Source organism: Garra rufa, chromosome 3, assembly GCF_049309525.1.
Source record: "Garra rufa chromosome 3, GarRuf1.0, whole genome shotgun sequence".
NCBI classification, from domain to species: Eukaryota; Metazoa; Chordata; class Actinopteri; order Cypriniformes; family Cyprinidae; genus Garra; species Garra rufa.
Genome location: NC_133363.1, coordinates 36,114,332 through 36,139,062, shown reverse-complemented (window position 1 = coordinate 36,139,062; position 24,731 = coordinate 36,114,332). Strand labels below are relative to the sequence as shown.

Here is a 24,731-nt window from a genome sequence, read left to right as displayed (position 1 = left end):
ACAGTGCAGAAGTGACTAAGGGTGGCCAAATGAAGTTAAATGAACACAAAGCTAATGAGAGGAGAATTCTAATGAAGTGCTAACAGCCTTTAAATCTGCCAAAATACAACCACTCACTTCAAACCCCCGAGAGGGGCATCCCTCTGCAGCTAATTGACCGATAAAGCCAACAAAAGACGCACTAAATACACAAAATTGTGCAAAACACTACAACACTCTGTGGTGGCCAAAACCTGAAATAAGTGTTGTGTTTTTTCACGTTTACCATGTGTTGTAAATGGCAGGCCTTTTAAACAGTTTTATTAAAAAGTTAAATTGATAAAACAAAATTAAGTGACCAGCATATGTGGGAACTTTTTCAATTAGTATTTTCTCTTTACTTCTTTGGCAGGATTTATGTATTTATAAACTAGCAGTCAAACTTCTCTTCTGCTCACCAAGCCTGCATTTATTTGATTCAAAGTACAGTAAAAATGGTACAGTTGTGAAATATTTTTACTATTTAAAATAACTGCTATGACTGTATGATTTTAAGATCCATCTTTTCACACTGAGGACAACTGAGGGACTCATATGCAACTATTACAGAAGGTTTAAAGGCTTACCGATGTTCCAGAAGAAAATATGATGCTATAAGAGCCGGTGGTTAAAACGTTTTGAAGATCAGGGTAAATTTAACTTATTTTGTATTCTGGGAAACATGTAAGTATCTTCTGTAGCTTCTGAAGTGCAGTACTAAATGAAAAAAATATAATATTCAGGCAAAATAAGAAAAATGTACACATCTTTATCCTGTTTCAAAAGTTTACACCCCTGGCTTAATGCATAGTTTTTCCTTCTGGAGCATTTGAACCTTCTTTAATAGTTGCATATGAGTCCCTCAGATGTCCTCAGTGTGAAAAGATGGATCTCAAAATGATAGAGTCATTGTTGGAAAGGGTTCAATACACAAAAATCCTGAAAAACCAAATAATTTGTGGGACCTTAAGGATTTTTGGAAGAACCGCAGGCAGTTTAACTGTTCAGGACAAACAAGGGACTCATGAACAACCATCACTAAACAAAAAAACACAGCTGTGGATCATTCAGGTAACAACGCAGTATTAAGAATCAAGCGTATGTAAACTTTTGAACAGGGTAATTTTCATAAATTGATTTATTTTTTCTCTTGTTGACTATATGTAAATATCTTTTATGTGAAATATCTTATTCAGGTCAATACTAAAAGATCATTACATAAACATAAAAATCTTACTGTTCAAAAGTTTTTGAATGGTAGTGTAAATATTTTTGAAATTATATTGCAGACATGAGCAACAAAAGTTGCACATGAACAGATCTCTTTCAATCTCTGAATAAACCAATAAAAAGGTTCAAAGCATTAAAAGAGTTGTAAAAACGTAATGTGGCACACATCTTTTTTTTTCCAAGTCAAATAAGAGATTGAGTTGCATTATGCAGGTTCATGAGACGTTCCGCAAAGGTTTGTGTGTTTGTTTGTGTGTGTGTCCAGATCAGTAGGAGCTGTGTGTGTGTGTGTGTGTGTGTGTGTGGGGGTATCTCTGTGTGTAATCTGACTGCAGCAGACAGAGCTTGTGACATTCATTCAGAACATTCAGAAGGGGAGGGCAAATGTAACACATGCTGCAATACAGACAAATTCTCACACAGTGCAACTAAGAACACTCACTCACACATAGCCAGGGGTTCAAGCAAAGGTTTCCAAATGCATCAGTTTTAAAAATATCCACTGCTGCATCAACACAGACAGCAAGAAAAAACTCTCCACTTCAAGCTAGGGTTGTGTTGTTACCTGAATGATCCACAATGGTGTGTTTCTTTTTTTTTTAGGTTTGGTTTGTCCTGAACAATTAAAATGTCAGCTGGTCTTCAGAAAAATCCTTTAGGTCTCACACATTCTTTGGTTTATAAGCATCTTTGTGTATTTGAACCCTTTCCAACAATGACTGTATGATTTTGAGATCCATTTTTTCACACTGAGGACAACTGAGGGACTCATATGCAACTATTACAGAAGGTTCAAACACTCACTGATGCTTCAAAATGAAAAAAGATTTAACTGTTCAGAACAAACAAGGGATTCATGAACAACTATTACTAAACAGAAAAAAAAAAACAGCTGTGGCTCATTCAGGTAACAACACAGTATTAAGAATCAAATGTATATAAACTCAACTTAATTCAATTTTTTCTTGTAGGCTATATGTAAATGTCTTTTATGTGAAATATCGTATTCAGGTGAGTACTAACTAAAAAAATAACATGCATTTTGTATGATCCTCTTATTAATTTTGCAGATTCTGCAAGGTGTATGTAAACTTTTGACTTCAACTGTAACTTTTGTGTTACTGTTGCATTTTTATTTTATTTTTTACATGAAAGTAAAAAATGTGAGCATGGCCAATTCAATTTCCAAGTGTAAACTGAAAGGGAGCCAGTTTTTCAATTATGAATTTCATTCAGCTATGCACAAATCCACACCACTGACTGACCCAGCAGAGGATCGCAAACACACAACTAGCAGGTAAAGCCTGTGAATCATTTGTGGGCATTTGTGCGGGAACTGTATGTGAAATAACAGTGCTAGGTGTTTCCCTGAGGTCTTTGAATGTCTCATGTTATTTCAGGGTATTTGCTTGGTCTAAAGGTTAATGACAGACAGTGGGAGGGTGCGCGTTAGATCTGTGCCCTTCCTAAGCATGACTCAGACACTCCAAGCGGCTCATCAAAAGATCATAATTCACTTTTCATTTGTCAGGTTTAACGGTATTTTAGCGGCACTCACAAAGTCCCGCCTCTATGCTCTTGTCTGTCAAAGAGCGTTGGGGTTACTAGGGCAACCGCAAGGTCCCCAAACAATACACAATACAGAGGACACGCCCACATGTTCCGCCGGCTCAAAGCCTGGCACCATTACGGAGTCTGACGCCACGCAGCCTGAGGGTCAGGTGCCCTAATACCACGAGATCGATATCAACCTCACCCTGCCATCCAGACCCAAACAAATACTTTCCCCGAATATCGGAAGAGAGCGCAGTGATTTGGGATGCAGGTTTAGCATCCTTTGATAGGGCACATACATGAGGTGTCTTCCTTAAATAGAGCCATTGGCCCTCGTCACCCTGCACTTCGGAGAATGTCTGACTCAAAGCTTCAGTTGGCTGTTCTTCACGACAGATTCTGGATTCTGCTGCCAAAAATAGAGATGGATGGCTCAACTCAGCCAGCACTGTCATTAGGACCACTGCCCTCACACTGACACACCCCCAGCACTCCTTGCTGTGAGACCCTGTCCAGATCTGACAGGTCCAAACCAGCTGAGTCACGGGGCTCTTCTGAAACAAACACACACACTCAAACGAACATAGAAATAAATTTGACTGGTTCATCTCCACCAGCTCCAAAAATATCCTGCCATGCGCCCACCAGGGTTAAGTACTCAGATCAAGATTGAACCACAGTTAAGTGGTATATACACACACGCATGACACACAACAGAGTGATTGAGAAAGACAGAATGAAGGACAAAGTAGACTCATTATGACTATGGGCCAGTTTCATAAACATACCCACTTTGTTAAGACTGTGTCGCAAGAACTAGTTTGACCAGCTAGGAGTTGACCAAGAGGTAATCAGTCGTACTTTTCAGATTCAAATTACACCATTTTGTAACTGGATTTAAAAAGTTAATGACCAGTCTTGGTCTAATGACCAAATTTTAAAAACTAGTCTAAGCAGTTTATCCAACTAGCCCTATGTCTAATAGTCAGAATTAAATTCTGAATGCACTAGGGGTGAACTATATGTATTATTAAAGATGTATTTTAACAGTACTGAAGGATGTTGGATAAATAATTGTCAATGCTCATTACTTCCATTTTTACATTATTTAATTTTTTTATTATGTGTAATCCCTGCAGAGGATAAAATATGAAATATTCAAATATCATTTTTTTTATTTAATACCAATAATTTTATTTTTTATGTTTTTTTTAATACCAATAGTTTTATTTAATTTATTTTAACAAAACAGCCCAGAATTTTAATGTCTGTCATTTCTTGCTTATCGACCATAAAATGAAAATTATTCACTATACCACTAGTATGTCCTGTAATATATATTTCTACAAAGTGATTTACTACAATACCAGTCAAAAGGTTTTTTTTTTTTTAAAGAAGTCTCTTCTGCTCACCAAGCCTGCAATTATTAGGTCCAAATTACAGCAAAACAGTACAATTTTTAAATATTTTTGCTATTTAAAATGCTATTTATCTATTTGAATATATTATAAAATGTCATTTATTCCTGTGATTTCAAAGATCATTTTTTAAGCATCATTACTCCAGTCACACGATCCTTCAGAAATAATTCTAATATTCTGATTTGCTGCTCAAAAACATTTATTATTATTATTATGTTGAAAACAGCTAAGTAGAATTTTTCAGGTTTCTTTGATGAATAGAAAGTTCATAAGTACAGCATTTATCTGAAATAGAAATCTTTTGTAACATTATAATTGTCTTTATCATCACTTTTGATCAATTTAAAGCATCCTTGCTAAATAAAAAGTATTAATTTTGATATTTTTTAACTAATAAATACTATTAGAATGATTACTGACGGATCATGTGACTGGAGTAATGATGCAAAAAACTCAGCTTTGAAATCACAGGAATAAATTACATTTTAAAATATATTCAAATAGAAAACAGTTGTTTTAAACAGTAAAAATATTTTAAAATTGTGCTGTTTTTGCTGTACTTTGGATCAAATAAATGCAGGCTTAGTGAGAGACTTCTTTAAAAAACATTAAAAATCTTACTGTTCAAAAACTTTTGACTGATAGTCTATATCTATAAAATTGTAATTAAGTGGTCATATGACAGTAGTACCAAATCAGAGCTGACCTGCATTCTTACTAATGGTGTGTGTTTTACTCACAGACGCAGGTGGTGGAGAGCAGCCGGGTGGCGATGTATGGAGGCAGGCAGTTAGGAAAGGCCGGCTGTAGCACATAGTTGGAGAAGGTGAGAGCAATCACAGCCAGAGTCGTTGGGTACATGATCAACACAGCACTCCACAGCAACAAGAACCTGTGAAAACACATAAACAAATGGCCATCTTTATCATCACCAATACAAAAAAAACTGTTAGTGTTGCATCTAAGTGAGCAAGTAAACACTTGTGAGTCCCTTGTGTGCGTCACACACAAACTGAGACATCCACATTGGCATTTAGGCATTTGGCAAACACTTTCATCCAAAGTAATTAATAATGCATCTGCACACGCATTTACTGGGAATCGTATGACCTTGGCATTGTTAGTGCCATGCTCTACTGTTTTGAGCTACATGAACACTGACTGTAACTCTCCGGAGGGCAACAATAGACCTACCCCACCAGTCCCCCGAAGATCTCAGTCACGTATGAGTAGTCTCCACCTGATTTGGGAATGGTGACGCCCAACTCGGCATAGCAAAGTGATCCCAAGGCACAGATTCCTCCTCCAAGAACCCACACGATGAGTGAGAACCCCACACTCCCTGCGTGATCTAGAACACCCTTTGGAGAGATGAAGATCCCTGAGCCAATGATGTTGCCTGAGAAAACAAAAAAAAACAGCAATCGGTTGTTTAGTGTTCATATAATCTAAAATAAACTACACTAGACTGAATTATGAGGACTTCACCTCAGGGCATAGAAGTATTATTGCCAATTTCTCCAATTAGATCATTTGAGAGAGTTTATTTGTACTACGTGCATGGAAATATTTAACTGAGATTTTAATTATGGTATCTTTCTCATGTTTGTTTCTTACTTGAAATATCTTTTTTTTTTTATATATTTTTTAAAAATCTGCAATCTTGTGTTTTTTTTTTCTTTTTGCGCTGCCCTTGCAGCTGTCAAAACGCTGCTGCACATTCCAGGCAAACAGACACGATAAAAAAGATCAACAATGTTAGAGTCAACATCAGTTGCGAAATCAAGATGAGCGTTCAGTATTCAGTAAAAGGCAAATGTTCTGCATCTCTGCATATACATCGTAGTCAAACCACCCTGAGCATGTGCAGTGCCTGAATGATTATGCCTCAGGAAACTTAAACAAAAGAGTTTCAGTTATATGAGGCTCAGCCACAGTTATGGGCCGAAGCATTATGTAATCCTTTTGGGTTCTCTCTTTGTCTGCGGGTGTTCACATGAAATTGAATTTGGTAGTATTGTGAGTCGATGTGAATGTTTGCTCCCAGCGCCTCAGAACTGGAGGATAAAGCAAGGAAGTTGACGAGGCAGAGCCCAGCGCATCTCAAAACCACTCAGTCAGAGTTACTGAATGAAGTTCATGGGGTGACACTACACCACACTTGACTCTGACTGGTCGCACAACTCACAATCTCTGCACGGCTGATTAACAGAAGTCTTAACCCCCCCATGTCAGTTCCCAAATTTACCAACAGCGTCACGTATTAAACCATTTTTTGCTATTTTAAAACTTTGTTAACTTTAAGTAAATACTGTCTTAATAAAAAGTGTAAATTTCATCTCATTTGCTATCATTAAATTGGTTTGTAGCTATATCATCATCTGGCCATTGGTTATGCTATTGACAAACTCATTGCAGTTAAAACCACTAATCCACTCGTTTAATTAACTTTAAAGATGTGATGGGGTAAATGAGGTTTAATTGTGTCTACATTACTTGAAGACGTGTTAAAAACAAGAAAATAAACTGCGTTGGCAAAGAAAATTGTGTAAAGTATCTGATAAAATTTGTCATTGACCTTGAGTAATATCAGGAGGACATTCTAAAACAGAAAAACTTTCCCATGGCCAGGAGGTAAATAAGTTACCAGTTAAAGTTTAACAGTTATTTTGCCTCTAGGAAATCCTTAAAGGGATAGTTGACCCAAAAATAAAAATTACCCCATGATTTACTCACCTTAAAGGCATCCTAGGTGTATATGACTTTCTACTTTTTAAAAAATGCAATCAGGGTTTTATTAAAAAATGTTCTGGCTCTTCCAAGCTTTATAATGGCAGTGAATGGGGGCGAGATTTTGAAGCAAAATGAAGAGCATCCATCCATCATAAAAAGTGCTCCACGCGGCTCTCGTGTTCATGACAGAGTGGTGTTCCAGCGGATGACGTAGGATGTCGGTGTAGACGAAGCTCTGGTGAGAAGTGAAAAATGTGGAAGCGCACAGCAGAGAGCAAAATAAAACACTGGTCATGAATTAGAAGTACAAAACAGATTTGTAAAGAATGTCTGTGGATTTTGATATATGTCAAAAGGAGACTGCAAACAAAACTTGGTTCTTATTAAGCTAGAGATTACGGTTTATAAATGTTTTAAATATGGATATTTGTCTTACACCAGTGCATTGTTTGACTTCACAAGGCCTTTATTAACCCCCTGGAGCCATGTGAAGTAGACTTGACAATGGATGGATGCACTTTACTGAACTTCAAAATCTCAAAGCTGTTCTGCCATTATTAAGCTTGGATGAGCCAGGACATGTTTTAATATAACTCTTCCTGTATTTGTCTGAAAGAAGAAAGTCATACACACCTAGAATGGCTTGAGGGTGAGTAAATTATCGGGTAATTCTCATTTTTGAGTGACTATCCCTTTAAGGATTAATCTGCTGTAATCTAAAGAGTTGATTTGTTCACGTTTTATTATGCGTCTGATCATAGAGCTTTTTTTTTTATGTGCAATCTCTGACCCAGTTCATTTGTCACTTCTATAGCTGCATTACGCTGTTATTTCCACTAACTGGCAACCAGACTGTCGAAATATTATTGGTTAACCTGGCTGTGGGCGAAATCACACAGATCAAAACAAAAACATTTGATATTCTGAAATGGAAAGCACATTTTCAAAGTAGAATAACTGGCTCTAGCATTGCTGTTCAGAAAAGCAAGTATGTGAACAAATGTATTATGGTGTTTTTATGCTTCAGTGCAGTCAGAGAAATTACACACAGCACCTATGGTACTTGTCAGATTAATGTCAAACATGTAAAGTGGTAAATTGCTGTGAACAAAACAGTGTCAGTTTTACTACCCATAAAGCCACTAAACCACAATCATAACTGAAATCTACAGCTGCACCTGTATGTTGATGTTCCACAGGGAAACCAAGATCAAAACTATTAACATTCGTTATATCTACACCTTAACCTTTATAATCTCTATAAAAACCTTAAAGAGAAAGCCTATATGTCTTATAAAAATATATAGATATCATATGTGACCCTGGATCACAAAACCAGTCTTAAGTAGCATGGGTATATTTGTAGCAATAACCAACAACAACAATACATTGTATTGTGTACAAGTCAAAATATCGATTTTTCTGTTATACCAAAAATGTTTAGGATATTTTTGTCAATTTCCCACTATAAATATATCAACACTTAATTTTTGATTAATAATATGCATTGTTAAGAACTTCATTTGAACAACTTTAAAGGCAATTTTCTCAGTATTCAGATTTTTTTGCACCCTCAGATTCCAGATTTTCAAATAGTTTTATCTCGGCCAAATATTCCTAACCTAACAAACCATACATCAACGGAAAGCTTATTTATTCAGCTTTCAGATTATGTATAAATCTCTTATGACTGGTTTTGTGGTCCAGGGTCATGTATACATTATCAAATATAGTTGAGAAATAAACATTTGTATCCTAAAAAGACCTATATGCTGTATATCAACATGTGTGAACTAGACCTTTTTTCCCAGGCAATAATGATAGAAGTGTACATTAGGGGTTTTTTGTAGCAAAGTCTTTAAAGTATATACCTGTATTAAAACTGACATTAAAAATGAACATAAACTAATGAGTAAAAAGTGTGACAGCTATAGTCTCCTTTATTGGGCTCCTCTATAGGGCTGATATAAGACTTAATAAATATCACTGATATGGCAGACATGTCACATTACAAATGAACAAAAATACAAAAGCATAGGGTCAGTCTTATAAAAGCTAAGACCTTCATTTGAGCAATAAAATATCTCATGCTGTTTTGCTGAAGATCATCTCACACTCCAATGAATAGTTTACATCAAAACAGTCAAATTAATTCTTTACAGTGAATATGCAAACACACAGGATTATTCATTGGATGGATGTGGCCAGCACACTAATGAAAAAAGGTTGTCTAAAGTCTGTTTAATTTTGAGGATGCTATACAGTACATTAGAAAATATGAATTTGAACTGTGATGTATTTCCCTGTCCAAATCTCATTTAATCATACACCATGATTTACTGACTACCATAAACATTTACATCTTGCAGTGCATAAACCTTCAGATATATGACATCCATAACACGAGACATGTGTGTTTGCATCGAAGGCAGCAATACGATCTTGTTTCCTTAAAACGAAGTCAGCACTTCCGCCTACTTTAATTCTATATCTTCCACTGCAGTGTATATAGCAATGGAGTCTTTTATGGTGGGTTTGTTCAGGGCACGTGAAGGACACAGTGTAGTGGGTTGTAGCCACGTAAGCGCGGAGTTGAGTTTCAGCCTGATTCTCTTCCTCAATGATGCAATCCGCGCTCTGATGAACTGAGTCTGATGGAGACTACTGTAAGTAGCAGCGGCATAGTACAAGACGCTCTTCTCTACAGAAACCAAGCAATGCTGTTTGTCTTCACTTTGTCTGTTGTCCTAACAAAGTAAGACAGCCGTACTACTTGACGATATGAGTTTTGGAAACCTAGCGTTTTAATACTTTATTTTCACTCGACATTTAGAGCGAAGCGCATTTCAGATGGAAGCAGATGTTGACCGATATCATTAAAGAGAAAGAATATTAAAGTGTGAGGACATTCGATTAAGATGAATAGCTGAAAGAGAAGCAGACTGTGAGGAAATGACTGACAACGGAACATGCGGAGAGAAAAAGTTGAAAGTGGTTAGCGCGCACGCGGTGGCATATTTGAATATAAGGAAACATCTCACCTATTATTATGGCGCAGGCGCTCAACAGACCGATTTCTTTTTTAAGAGTCACTCTGTCCTCTTTTGTTCCACTTTGGTTTCCTCCGGAGTCCAACATCTTCTGTTGCTCCGTTTTCGCGCAGTTCCTCCGGTTCGTTTCGGTTCCATCCATTTGTCCGGCTGTTCAAGAAAACTGCATCTGTATCCGCGCCCGGTCTCATATAGCCAGTTGATGCAGGACGCAAGGCGCTCACGCATGCGCAGAACTCACGTTGCCTGCCTCTATAGAGATCAACAGGTTGTGCTGTGCGCTGGCACGCGCTTACCTGCACCACACGCGAACAAAGAGCAGGACACTTGTAGCATTTCAGCGCCTCGATATCACAGCGTTTAATGGTAATTTTGGCATTAACAGTCAAGTTGTGTTTATGTTGACTATGGGTTGTTATAAGGGTTGTTCAGGGTTGTTCTTAGAGCTTATTGTATGTGGGCTATACTGTACTTTTACTGTCGCACTTTAAAGGGGTAGTTCACCAAAAAATGAAAATTCTGTCATTAATTACTCACCCTCATGTTGTTCCAAACCCATAAGACCTTTGTTCAGCTTCGGGAACACAAATTAATATATTTTTAATGAAATCCGAAAGATTTCTGACCCTCCATAGACAGCTACACAACCACGTTTAAGGCCCAGAAAGGTAGTAAGGACATTGATAAAATAGTCTATGCGACATCAGTGGTTCAACCATAATTTTACAAGGCCACAAGAATACTTTTTGTGTGCACAGAAAACTTAAATATACATTTTATTCAACAATTCTTCTCCTCCGTGTCACCCTAGCACCTTTATGGAGAATATCAAAACGCATTGTACGCGGGGTGCTCTACATGATGGTGCTAGGGTGACGTGGAGGAGAAGAATTATTGAATAAAGTTGTTATTTTTGTTTTCTTTGCACACAAAAAGTATTCTTGTAACCTCGTAAAATCATGGTTAAACCACTGATGTCACATGGACTTGATACCTTTCTGGGCCTTGAACATGTCAGTTGCATTTCTGTCTATGGAGGGTCAGAAAGCTCAAAAATATCTTAATTTGTGTTTTGAAGATGAACGAAGGTCTGACAGGTTTGGAACAACATGAGTAATTAATGACAGAATTTTCGTTTTTGGGTGAACTATACCTTTAATGTGTTCACATAAAATATTTTTAAGTTCTTTTTTAATTCAGCTATTTAAAAATAAAATCACAATTTTAATAACATTTGGTCTTCACTAAGTTATCCTGCTGTGTAACAAATGAATTAAAAGTATAGGCCTAAATATTCCATTTATTCTCAGTGTTAATAATAACTACATGTACAACAAATATAAATAATATAAAACAGGAAATTTAATTTTAAGTATAGCACATCCTACCACAACCCACTGTTAAAACCTCTGTCATGCATTGCACTCTGTTCTTTCCTTTGATCATATTTGACAGTGCCACCCACTCTTTCTGCTCTGTGGAGGTTTGTTATGGTTTTATGGGTGTTAGGAGTGATCTAATTTGCATTTACATTGTTTTGATATATGCATGCATGTGTGTATGTGTTTTTTATTGAAGTGGTGTGACAATATGGACTTTCAGTCTGACTCTGTTTTTTTTTTTTTTGCATAAACATAATTGTGAACATAATTGTCTTGAGAGAGCATGATATACAGTGCCCTCCGCTAATATTGGCACCCTTGGTAAATATGAGCAAAAGTGGATGTAAAAATAAATCTGCATCATTTATCCTTTTGATCTTTCATTCAAAAAATTGACAAAATTCTAACCTGTCATTGAAGTAAATCAATATAACCTAGGGGTGAAATCTCATTATGAAATAAATGTTTTTTCTCTAGATCACGTTGGCCACTATTATTGGCACCCAATTATTGCAACATCCTTTTCCCAAGATAACAGTTCTGAGTTTTCTCCAACAATGTCTAATGAGTTTGGAGAACACCTGACAAGAGATCAGAGCCCATTCCTTCAGAATCTCTCTAGATTCTCCAGAATCTCTCTCTTCCCAGCTTCATGTTTGTGCTTCTTCTCTTCAGATTCTATACAGGGTCCAGGTCAGGGAACTGGGACGGCCATGGTAGAAGCTTCATTCTGTGCTCAGAGACACAATTTTTGTGTTGATTTTAATGTTTGTTTTGGATCATCATCCTGCTGGAAGATGCAACCATGGCCCATTATAAGATTTCTGACAGAAGCAGTCAGGTTTTGATTTTTTATCTGCTGGAATTTGATAGAATCCATAAAGCCATGTATCTAAACAAGATGTCCAGGACCTCCGGCAGAAAAATAGGTCCACAACATTAAAGACCCAGCAGTATTTTTAACCGTGGGCATGGGGTACCTTTTTATCTCTGTCTGCACCAAAACCATCTGGAGGGTTAGCTGCCAAAAAGCTCATTTTTAGTTTCATCTGACCATAGAAGCAAGTCCTGTTTGAAGTTCCAATCATGTCTGACATGCTAAAGTTTGTTTTTGGGTGAGCCAGGAGGATTTTTTCTTAAAACCCTCTCAAACATGTGGTGATGTAGGGGCTGTTTGATCATTTTATTTTAGGCTTTCTGACCCCAAGACTCAACAATTCTCTGGCATTCTCCAACTGTGATCCTTGGAGAGTCTTTGGCCACTCAAACTCTCCTCCTTATCATGCATTAGGATGATATAGACACATGTCCTCTTCTAGGCAGATTTGTAACATCTTTAGTTGATTGGAACTTCTTAATTATTGCCCTGATGGTGAGAATGGGGATTTTCAATGCTTTAGCTCTTTTCTAACAGCCACTTTCTATTTTGTGAAGCTCAACAAACTTGTTCTGCACATCAGAACTACATTCTTTGGTTTTACTTCTTGTGATGGATGATTGAGGGAATTTGGCTTTTGTGTTCCTCATATTTATAATCCTGAGGAACAGAAAGTCATGATTGGACAATTTTATACTCGTAGCTTTTATACTCCTAGCTAGCTGGTGTGCTAAAAAATGTAATATTAATGGGAATATAATATGGGGATATTTTACTTAGACAAATTTTTAGGGGTGCCAATAATTGTGGCCAACGTGAACTAGAGAAAAACATTTATTTCATAATGAGACCCCCCCCCCCCCCCCATTTTTTCCCCCGTTTTACTTCAATGAAAGGTTAGAATTTTGTGAGTTTTTCAAATGAAAGATCTAAAGGATAAACGATTCAGATTTATTTTCACAGTCACCTTTGCTCATATTTACTAAGGGTGCAAATATTAGTGGAGGGCACTGTATATATATATATATATATTCAGAATAAAGAAATGAAATAAATTCATTTTTAAAAAAAGAAGAACAAATATCAGTCAGCATCAAACGTTTGTCACTTTTCTAGACCTGATTTGCCACTTCTCTGAATCTGATCATGCTTTTTTTGTGAGTGAGAGAGTGGAAAACAAAAGAAATCCCAAAAGATCCTGTTTACTGTGGATGTGGCCCTCTTGTGACTGAGTGTGTACGGTGATACGGACTGTTATGGGGGGTACGACGACACCTGAACAACCAGTTATTCTTCTCAGATGGAGCTTGCCGCTGATCTGCTTGTACATGTTGAGATCTTTTGTAAAATTTAAATCCTGATGATATCTTGTTACATAGTCTTTTGGTATACAAAAATTAAATGATTTCATCCCTTTACTTACATAAATTAAATAGATGATAAAATCTATTTAAATAAAGACAATAATGTCAAAAAAAAAAAAAAAAAAAAAATATATATATATATATATATATATATATATATATATATATATATATATTTCCTCAAATACTGTAAATCTCAGTCTAAAACTGTAATCTTTGAATATTCCAAAATGAGTGAAGACTAAAAGTAGTTTGAAAAATAGGAATTTAAGTGGGTCAGAAAAGCAAACCAATGCAAGGTGAACATGAGGAAAAAGATAACACAGGAAACTGTGTGTGATGGACCGCAGTAGTCAGCCTGTTAACAAATGTATCACAGGATTTGAAGACACTCTCATTCTGAATGACCAACACATGGGAGCTGTGATTACACAAGCTCCGCCCAATTCTCATATATACAGTGGTCTTTGCTCTAGGGCTGCAACTAACGATTATTTTGATAATCGATTAGTTCACCGACTAATTTTTCGATTAATCGATTAGTTGGCTTAAAAATTTCAATTATTTATTTATTTTTAAAATCGCACTATTCCACATTCTGAATGCTATGAACACACAGTGCTAAACAATTTACAACAATTCACCTGTCGTAATAAAGAGAAAAGACAAATATCTGAAGAAAAACACACTAACAAGCATAAAATACAGTGTTTCTGCTATTTATTCTGCCGTGTTGGTGTTTAGTGTCCCGCCTACAGCAGCATCAGCGAGCGCAAGTGCCTTCAGCAGAGTTCCACGTTCAGATGCACGCAGTAAGATTAAACTGGCCGCAAAGCCCCAGCTAAAGTAATTACCATGAATGTGGCGGGGGGAAATTAAGGAGATATTCAAATTATTTATTAATAAACTAGAATTTTCTGAGTCAGTGTCGCAAAGATCTGCTCACTGGACGCGCTTTTAAAGCCTAAATGCATCTTTATGGATTAGGCCTATATCTAATAAAATAGTTTTGTTTTCGATTTGAATTATTTCGTTTTATAGTAGTGCAGTAATAATTTAAAGTAAATGTATTACTCTTACATTTATGAGCAAAAATGAAGTTTTACATGGCGCTTGCACCTTCATGTCCTGTAAAGCTTTCACTCTGCGCACAAACGATTAGATGTGCGCCTATAGGGCCTACACATTTATCTAAGTTAAACGATTAAACTAATATTGTAATATGCTTTCAGTTTTTTTTTATTTATATATCTAAGGATTTTAATTTATATCGTGATGATTTGAGAAGGCTAAATTCATATGTCGGCCGCTGGGCGCTTCGTTACTTTAAAAAACAAAAACTTGAATTTCACAAATAAAAAGTGTTTCAAATATATTTCTAAATTAACTTTATAAACTAAAGAAACGAAAATAAATGTAATTACCTTGTTATTAAAAACAGCAGCTGCGCAATGGGGAAGAGAAAGAGAGGTTCCAGTCGGAATCGAGCCAGTAATTCTAATCAGCTGTCGAGGTTGTTTTTTGCAACGAATGTTTGTTTAATAGCCTATTCAACTCTTTTTTAGGCTACTTTCTTATTTAAATGTTTTATTTCGTTGATTTATTTTAGCGTTTTGTAAGTTGCTTCTTCAACGACGGAGTTGCTAAACACGCTCGTTTGTTAATAATGTTTGAGGCTCATTTCTATAGCCTAAATACAGCACCACCGTAGTTGGTAAAAATCTGCCACCGTCACAGCCCTGGCCTATAGTTCCTACCCTTCACAAATACGTGCACTAAATATTGTATTTAAATCTAAATGTAACATTCAACGGCTGACATGAATGTTTTTGCGCTGACTCAGTATTAAGTGTCTCCCTGTGTTCTTTGTTCCGGCTGTCTGACGCTCATTCAGTAAAGTTTTAAACTTAGCACAGACTGCCAGGATGGACTTTTATGCATAAATGGAAATGCTTGTGTGAATTTGTGACATTTACAGATAAGGATATGACCGTAAACTAAAAGTTTTCATACGAGCATGCAAACGGTTCTGTCAAAGCGCCTCACAGGGCAAGCCATTACGCTATCAGCTTCAAAATAGAGATAGTTTAAAATAAAGAATTCTCATGTTTTGGGCAGCTCAGATCACGTATCTCTCCTGCAGCATCTCAGTCTGTTTCCTCCACTCTTCTTAGATGCATTATGTCTATAGACATGCGTCATTCAGTGCTGTAATTTGACGTGATCATCTGAAGTGCACGTGCACTGTGGGCGGACCCGACTAATCGATAATGAGAATCGTTGTCGACGAATTTCATTATCGATAATAATCGATTTTATCGATTAGTTGTTGCAGCCCTACTTTGCTCTCTCCTCTAAGTTTGATTAAACCTACAGAGCTTATTTAAATATTTTGCAATAATTAAATATAATAACAAACATATATAACATCATGTACATTTTTAAGACTCTATAGTAGAAATGGTAAAAACTGGACAGTATCACCAGAAGAGCCATTTGGACAGGAGTGGAAACCTTTATTCTACCGTCATGGAAAAAAATTATCAGGCGTCTAAACTGAATAGCTGTATCTCCAGATATGGTTCACTATGTGAGCCAAGCAGAATGCATTTTCCCTCTTGGCTTTTCCATTCTCTTGGCAGTTTTAAGTGAATATATAGGGGCTGTTTAATGGTTGAGACACTTCCTGAACTCTAATAGTCTAGACTGCCAGTACAGAATGCATCTGTGTTTGGGAGACTGGTGGACCCAACGATTCTGTCATCAATCACTTTGTCTAATGTTCAATGTAGCTGGTGTGGTCTTTCACACACAAACACTCTCACCCATACATGCTCACTTCCATACACACGGACAAACATGCACACGCACACACACACGCACACACACACACACACACACACACACACACACACACACACACACACACACACACACACACACACACATGTTGGGTTTACATGTTTTATGGGGACATTCCATAGGCGTAATGGTTTTCATACTGTACAAACCATATTTTCTATCGCTCTACACCTAAACCTAGCCCTCACAGGAGATTGTGCACACTTTTACTTCCTCAAAAAAACTCATTGTGCATGATTTATAAGCCGTGATGAATACCAGGTACACACACACACACACACACACACACACACACACACACACACACACACACACACACACACACACACATTAATTATACAATCACAACTTTCTGTGCCGACCCCCTTCTTCCCCCAATCACACAAACACACACATATTTTTTTTCTTTCTTTTTTTCGTAGACCAAATAATAATTTTACTCAGATCATTGGTCTGCCATTATGGATCACAAAACATAATTTGTCCAGTGAGCAACTAAAGTTCTTGGGGTGAGGTCTATGGCTGCATAGCAACTAAACCCTGCACCAGCCATGAGCGCTTCTCTGTTTCCACTGATCTGAGGTCAGCTTAACATGACATTTCTCACTCTCAGCCCATTCAGAGCAGAAAAAGCACTGCCTCACACTCAGCTTTGTGCCTAGCCGAATAGAGGAGAGAAATGAGCGGAAACCTGTTGTTGTAAAAGTCATTCAAGGCTCAGAGGAGGAACTCCTCTCTCTAAAAGTAGTCCGGCCTCCTTTACAATAAGTTGACAGATAGTCACTCTCCCTCACAAACACATTTTGACTGATTATTTTTGGGTAAAATTGTCATATTTGCTTTGTATTGACTTTTTGCTGCACATTAACATTTTAGTATTTATTATTATTATTATTTTACTGCAGAGACATTCCTGATTGATGTTATTTTAATGGAAAATGTTCATTTGAATTCTTGAGTGACCAATTCCTGTGATTCTGGAGTCTTTTGTACACTTTTTGCTCCATCTAGTGGTGTACTTTATTAGAATGGAAAGAATTCCACATCTGACTCTCAGCAGGCCTGGAGCTCTTAGAGGAATGTTCCATGTGATTCACACACAAAGTCACACACAGTGTCAGCGTCAGAGTCTAAAGTAAAAAAAAAAACATCTTCCAGGCTGACACTACCAGCAGCATTAAACAAAGAAGTGAGTACACCCCTCACATTTCAGCAACCATTTTAGTATATCTTCTCAAGGGACAATACTATAGAAATTAAACTTGGATATATTTTAAAGTAGTCAATGTGAAGCTTGTATAGCAGTATAGCAGTTACTGTCCTCTGAAAATTACTCAACATACAGCCATTATTGTCAAAATAGCTGGCAACAGAAGTGAGTACACCCTAAGTGAACTTGTCCAAAGTGTCAATATATTGTGTTAGCACTGCCTTAATCATCCTGGGAATGGAATTGACCAGAGCTGCACAGGTTGTTACTGGGATCCTCTTCCACTTCTCACAGAGCTGCTGAACCTTAGACACATGGTGCTTCTCCACACAGGTGCTTAATAGGGTTTAGGTCTGAAGACATACTTGGCCACCCCATCACCTTCAGCTTCCTCAGCAAGGCAGTTGTCATGTTGGTGGTGTGTTTGGGATCGTTATCATGTTGGAAACCTGCCGTTCGGCCTAGTTTCTGGAGGCAAGGCATCATGTTCTGCTTTAGAATGTATATTATGTAATGGTTTCCCTCAATGAACTGCAGCTCCCCAGTACCAGCAGCACTCATGCAACCCCAGACCATGATGCTACCCAGAGGTGGGTATTAACGAATTACATTTACTTCGTTACATTTACTTGAGTAAATTTTTGGGGTAACTAGTACTTTTAGAGTATATTTAAAGATAGGTACTTTTACTCTTACTCAAGTACATTTATAGTGAAAAAACTTTACTTTTACTTCGCTACATTTGATGGCGTTCCTCCGTTACTGTCTTCAGAAACGTGTCGTTGGCATTTTCATTTCATGTCTGATAAAACTGCGTTAATACTGATGTGTGTACAGCTGTTACTATGGAAACCGTAATATTTCAGCGCTCCTAAAGCGCCCCCTCGTGACAGATAATTAATTTTTCATTTCCAATACATTTTTTGAGCTGTTTATGGTCAAATGATTGCAATTATCGACCCATGTTTTTATGCAGCAAACACAGAGTTGTAAATGTAAAAAGTTAAGGTGCCTTCTAAAAATCTAAACAAGTACAGTAATATTTATGTTTCAAATAAATATAATAAATTATATACTCAATTTATCCCTTTTAAATTTTGATTAGACTCCTATCTGATTTTCTATATTTAAAAAAAGGTATTTTTTTATTTGGGCTAGTTAAATAAATTTTCAGGCTACCAAAAACTGAAGAGTACCTGCCCGAAGGGCTACCAGAAATTTTGCGAGCCCTGTGTGTGTGTGTATATATATATATATATATATATATATATATATATATAATACAAATATAATGTTTTCAAGGAGAGGTGTGCAGAAGCTTTCCAAACAGTTTGAAATTCAGGGTCTTCACTTCATATCAAGAAGTAACTAGTAACTGGCTACTTGAGTACTTTTTTCATCGGATACTTTTTTACTCTTACTCAAGTAACTATTAAGATTGTTACTTTTACTCATACTTGAGTAAATATTTCCATAAGTACTTGTACTTTTACTTGAGTACAGATTTTGGGTACACTGTAACCGATTTTTGTAATTTGAACAGTATTTTACTGTAATATCTACAGTAAGATACTGTAAAATGTATATACAGTATTTTACTGTAAACTGCAAAGGATTATGGGAAAATATATGATCACTACTGTAATTATCCACTACTGTAAATCCGTTTACAGTAAACTACTGTAAATTTACAGTAGTGAACTTGCCCGCGAAAAATTGACCAATGACAAGGGCGATTTTTTTTCTCTCCTGCTGAGAGGAAGTGGCGGTAAAAAGGACAAAAGGAGAAATGTTGCACCAATAACTTGACAAAAAGGTTAGTATATTATTTGTGTTTTATGAAAAACTGAACAATTTTAAGATGTTTTCACTTGTTAACAGCAAACTAACAATATTCATCGTGTTTTGCATGTCGGTAGCCTTTTTTTCTGACTGACGGCCGGGGGGCCGCCATAACGGTGAAAACATGGACTGGTGAGTAACTTAAGGTGACACATATTAGTCGAAATAAACTTTAGTGAAACCGAGAAACGCGTTTGTATATTGTGCTGCCCTTTAATGCAAGTTAGCTCGTCTGACGAGCCCTTAACGTTACTCAAGCTTAACGGCGAACTGAGGTGAAATACTGAGGTAACGTAAAGTGCGTTAAGCAACACCGCTTTTTCTGTGGAGATTTTAAATAGTATTTTCAAGCCCTTCTTTTGCTTGTTATTTTCAAGTTTCTGGTCTGGATGTCGTCTGTAACGTCGGAGGTGTATTTTGGATCTTCTTCTTGTGAATGACTGCCATAGTATCGACGATAACATGAACTGGTAAGCTAATAATGTCCATAAGCCGAAGTTGACAAACTCAACGTTAGTCACAGAGCAGCATAATATCTTTTCAACGCTGCTTCTTTATAGCTGGCAAGGTAATTCTCTTCAAATGATGTTTAAGTAAGAAATGTGTGTATCAATGTCGTATGTAACTTTATAGACGGTCCCTAAATTCAGTGACAGACGTGACATAAACAGCGCGCTAACATGAAACACTGAGGTAAAGCTGAAACACCGCGGTTAAGTGCTTCTTTTGTGTTTTATTTTCAAGTTTGTGGTCTCGTGGTCATGTCGTCTGCATCAGAGGTGTATTGGAGTCTTTTCTGGTGATTGCCGTCGTCGCAGTGCAAACAACAGGTAACGTTAAGCTTTTGCTTTCGTCAACTTAACTAATGTTAACGTTACTAAATTAGCCACAGGCTGCTGTTCTCCACTAACTCACAGAACGGGTTAACATTTTAAAGAGAGTAACGGGCTAGCAATATATTAATATAGCAAGTTTTGCTAATAAATATGATAAATGTTTATTTTATTAAAAATGTAAATTGTATTACTGTACAGTAGTTGTCTTTTCTGATCATAAACTATAGTAACACTAAAAGGGTGTTGTGACACTGTCTGTTACAGGAGATTTCTCCAAGCACTAACTGGATGCTGACCATCAAGGGCAGAATCATCATACAGCCAGCTGTCCATTTTACAGACATGCAGAATAAGGTAACCTAAAACATATTTTGTTTTACATTGCATTTACATTCATGCATTTTTCAGATGCTTTTATCCTAAGCAAGTTATATTGTATTTAAAGTACACATTTGTAAGGTATTTATTTCCTGGGAATGTTTTTTATTACCATCAAGATTGAGTTTGCATGCGCATTAAAATTATTTCTATTAAACCAGCATTTAAACAGCAAAATGCAGCTGCTTCAGGTATCTTTAACTTACTGTATCCTTTAAATTCATAATAGCAATCTTACTGTCTGTCAATTTAGATTATTGTTACTGTAAAACAACAAATATAGATTTTTAATCATAGTAGGCCTATTATATGCACAGACTTTCTAGGAAACACACACCTGTTTAGAATGTTTATATGAACAGATTGGTTAGCATTTAGCATGGTCTGTGGCAGACTTTACTAAGTGTCAGGGCAACAAAATTCAATAAACAAGAATGTAATATTAAGTGATTTAAATCAAGAAGAAAATATTGTCTTTTTGCTCCATTTAGTAAAAATGGTTCTTAACAAAGCCATGTTGTGCATCTCTGCACACAGCAGTGTTTAATTACTGAATGAATTTACCTTTTTTAAACACCTAGAATCAGTGACTTACTGACCCATTCATAAAATTCTTTATAAAAAATTTCAAGAAAAAGTTTCTTCAGTTTTTTTTCTTACTACTGCGTTCGTATGTAGTATATCATTTTTTTTAAAATGCATACAGCACCAAGTTTGACAGTTGAGGCAAATTCTTTAAGCACTGTTTTTCTTGTGCTTGCAGGTTCGTTCAGACAGTCAACCTTTGTGGCAGCAAATGCATTGACAGTCACAGATCAGATGGACTTCTGGAAAGAGGGTGCAAACAACAAGCATCAGCCTGAATCCCATTCTGCCGTTTCTCATCAGAGAGCTTGTCAACTTGACTCAAAATTACTAAAATTTAACACAACACAAACACATTTTTACTGTATTATTTTATTTTATTTACACTACCAGACAAAGCTTTTGAACAGTAAGATTTTAAATGTTTTTAAAGAAGGTCTCTTCTGCTCACTAAGCCTGCATTCATTTGATCCAAAGTACAGCAAAAACAATACACTTTTGAACCATTTTTATTATTTAAAATAACTGTTTTCTTTTTGAATATATTTTAAAATGTAATTTATTGCTGTGATCAAAGCTTAATTTTTAGCATCATTACTGCAGTCACATGATCCTTCAGAAATCATTCTAATAATTTGATTTTCTGCTCAAAAACTATTATTATGATGTTGCTGAAATTATTATAATGCTAAAAACAGTGGAGTACATTTTTTTTTCAGGTTTCTTTGATGAATAGAAAGTTCAGATAAACAGCATTTATCTGAAACAGAAATAGTTTGTAACATTATGAATGTCTTTATTATCACTTTTGATCAATTTAAATCATCCTTGCTAAATAATATCTTTATATTCATCAAAGAATCCTGAAAAATCTAAAAATTAAATAAAATGTTTATCAGCATACTAGAATGATGTCTGAAGGATCATGTGATACTGAAGACGAGTAATGATGCTGAAAATTCAGCTTTGATCAAAGGAATAAATTAAATTTGGATCAAATTAATGCAGGCTTGGTAAGCAGAAGAGAATTCTTTAAAAAAATCTTAGTGTTCAAAAACTTATGACTGGTAGTGTACTTACTTATTTTTGCTTTTCAGTATGTGTATGTTTGCCATGATACAAAGTCTCTGTACTTTTAAAAAGAAAATGTTCAACAATTAAAAAGAATATTATCAGAACTAATGCTTATGAGTTTTGTGATTTTGTGATTTCTTATGTGATTTTTATGGGGTTGGGGTGGTAAAAATCTTGAATTACAGTGCTGTAGGTTAATTGGATTATTTTTACAGGTAAAAAATGTTTAAAATAAATGAAAATAAACTCTATAGTACTGATACTGTAATTGAAAATACAGTAAAAATACTGTAATTGAAGATACAGTAAAAACACTGTAAATGAAATTACAGTAAAAACACTGTAAATGAAATTACAGTAAAAATACTGTAAATGCACTTACAGTAATAATACTGTAAACATTTTTACAGTAACTTACTGGCATCCAGCTGCCAGTAAGTTACTGTAAAATTTACAGCAAACTTTTTACAGTGTACTCTACCCACCTCTGATGCTACCACCACTATTCTTGACTGTAGGCAAGACACAATTTTCTTGGTAGTCCTCACCAGGGCATCGCCACACATGCTGGACACCATCTGAGCCAAACAAGTTTAACTTACAGTATCATCAGACCACAGGACATGGTTCCAGTAATTCATGCTCTTGGACAGGTTGTCTTCAGCAAACTGTTTGCAGGCTTTCTTGTGAGTCAGCTTCAGATGAGGCTTCCTTCTGTGACGGCACCTTTGCAAACTGACTTGTTGCAGTGTGCGGCGTATGATCTGAGCACTGACAAGCTGACCTTCTAATTCTGCAACCTTTAAAGCACTGCTAGCAGCACTTGTGCATCAGGTTTTGCCCCTGATGCACAGAATGAGTGCTCAACTACGTTGATCTACGCTTGCAAGGCCTGTTCCAAATGGAACCCATCTTGGAAAACCTCTGTATGACCCTGACCACTGTAGTGTAACTCTGTTTCAGGGTGTTACTGAACTTCGAATAGCCTTGGATATCTTTGTGGAGAGCAACAATTCTAATTCTCAAATCCTCAGAGAGTGTTACGTTCACGTCTGTTTTGGCACTTGTTTTCTCCCATTGTCTCCCCCCGTTGTTCTGTGTATTTGGTTTAGTCCTTGTTAGCGTCATTCCCTTCACCTGTGTTTGATTAGTTTGCCTTTATAAGTCTGTCTTTGAGTTTAGTTCCCTGTCGGTCCTTAATGTTGTCTACGTGTGTGAAAGCTTGCTGTGTTCCTGCCTGATTCCTGCTTGTTTCATCTTGAAGATTTATATTAAATATAGTTATTTGTATCTAGTCTATCGTCTCGTTTTGTCCAGCACGCACCATAACAGAAGGACCGACCGAAACAGTTCACGGCATTTTTTTTAAAATTTATTTTGTTATGGATGATCCCACCGTCCTCATCATCCTCCTGGAGCAGGGGAACCGCTTTCTCGAGGACCACACAAGAGACTTTGTGTTCCTCTCACCGCTTACACATTACCCGGACAGCTGCCTGTGCACATTTTACCGTAAGGGACTTAACAACACCATCAAGGCGCAGCTGTCCGGGGAGGGTCCTCGAGAGAGGATCGCCGATTACATCGAGTGGGTGCTGGTGTCCAGCAGAGCTTTGTTGACCGTGGAGGATGACACCAGCCCCACTCACGACCCAGAGACCAGCCAACCATCACCCCGACACGCGGAGTTTGAGCCCATTAGTTACTACAGCCTACAGTTTGCTAGCTAGCTATGCCTTAGTCATGTAAATGTGTATTATCTGGTTGCGATAATTTACAAAACAGCTTGACCTTTTTATTTTAAAATGTATTTAAGAGTTGAGAGAGGCAGCAGTGTTCTCGCGAGCCGCGAGTGGGGGTGGTTTCAGGACCAGCGTTTGTGGGAAAACTGCTTATTTTTTCAAGATTTTGATAACTGATTTTGTTTGGCTTTTTTATCATTCAGATTTGGCTTGGTGGTTGTGTGGTGTGACAAACTAAGAGCACATATTTAATATTTAATATTGCTTTTCGCAGACAAGCATCAATTCATTCATTTGTATTTTGTTATGGTTGGTTTTTCATGCATAAATTGCACACACAAAAGTGTGTTGACAGGAAGTGTATTGTGGTTTCCTGAGCAGCAGAGTGCTCTGTAAAGGAAACCTGAGATTCGTGGCGAAATGGCTTTTTGAGGGCATACCAACGTGCCGAATTGGGCAAAACTGTTTGTCAGTGGTTAAACAATGGTATCATACATTGTGCTTCTTTAGGTCATATACAGATTATTATTGCAAAATATAGTATTTTTGTGGCTGCATTGGTTAAAAGTGTGG

The 24,731-nt window shown here is 36.7% G+C and overlaps 1 protein-coding gene and 1 long non-coding RNA gene across 2 annotated transcripts in view; one reads left to right on the top strand and one right to left on the bottom strand.

The window, feature by feature from the left end:
* Positions 1–10,189, bottom strand: part of slc7a10a (solute carrier family 7 member 10a) — a 36,080-nt gene extending 25,891 nt beyond the window's left edge. The window contains exons 1-3 of the mRNA XM_073836055.1: positions 9,998–10,189; positions 5,418–5,622; positions 4,964–5,115 (exon numbers count right to left, since the gene is read on the bottom strand). Coding sequence (XP_073692156.1) covers positions 4,964–5,115; positions 5,418–5,622; positions 9,998–10,148 — 508 coding nt within the window. The 5' untranslated portion in view covers positions 10,149–10,189. The remainder of the gene's footprint in view (positions 1–4,963; positions 5,116–5,417; positions 5,623–9,997) is intronic.
* Positions 10,190–19,628: 9,439 nt separating this feature from the next.
* LOC141332521 (uncharacterized) lies at positions 19,629–22,483 on the top strand. The gene is made up of 4 exons (XR_012355317.1): positions 19,629–20,013; positions 20,288–20,373; positions 20,644–20,733; positions 21,521–22,483. It is a non-coding gene; the product is annotated as an uncharacterized lncRNA (long non-coding RNA).
* Positions 22,484–24,731: the final 2,248 nt, after the last annotated feature.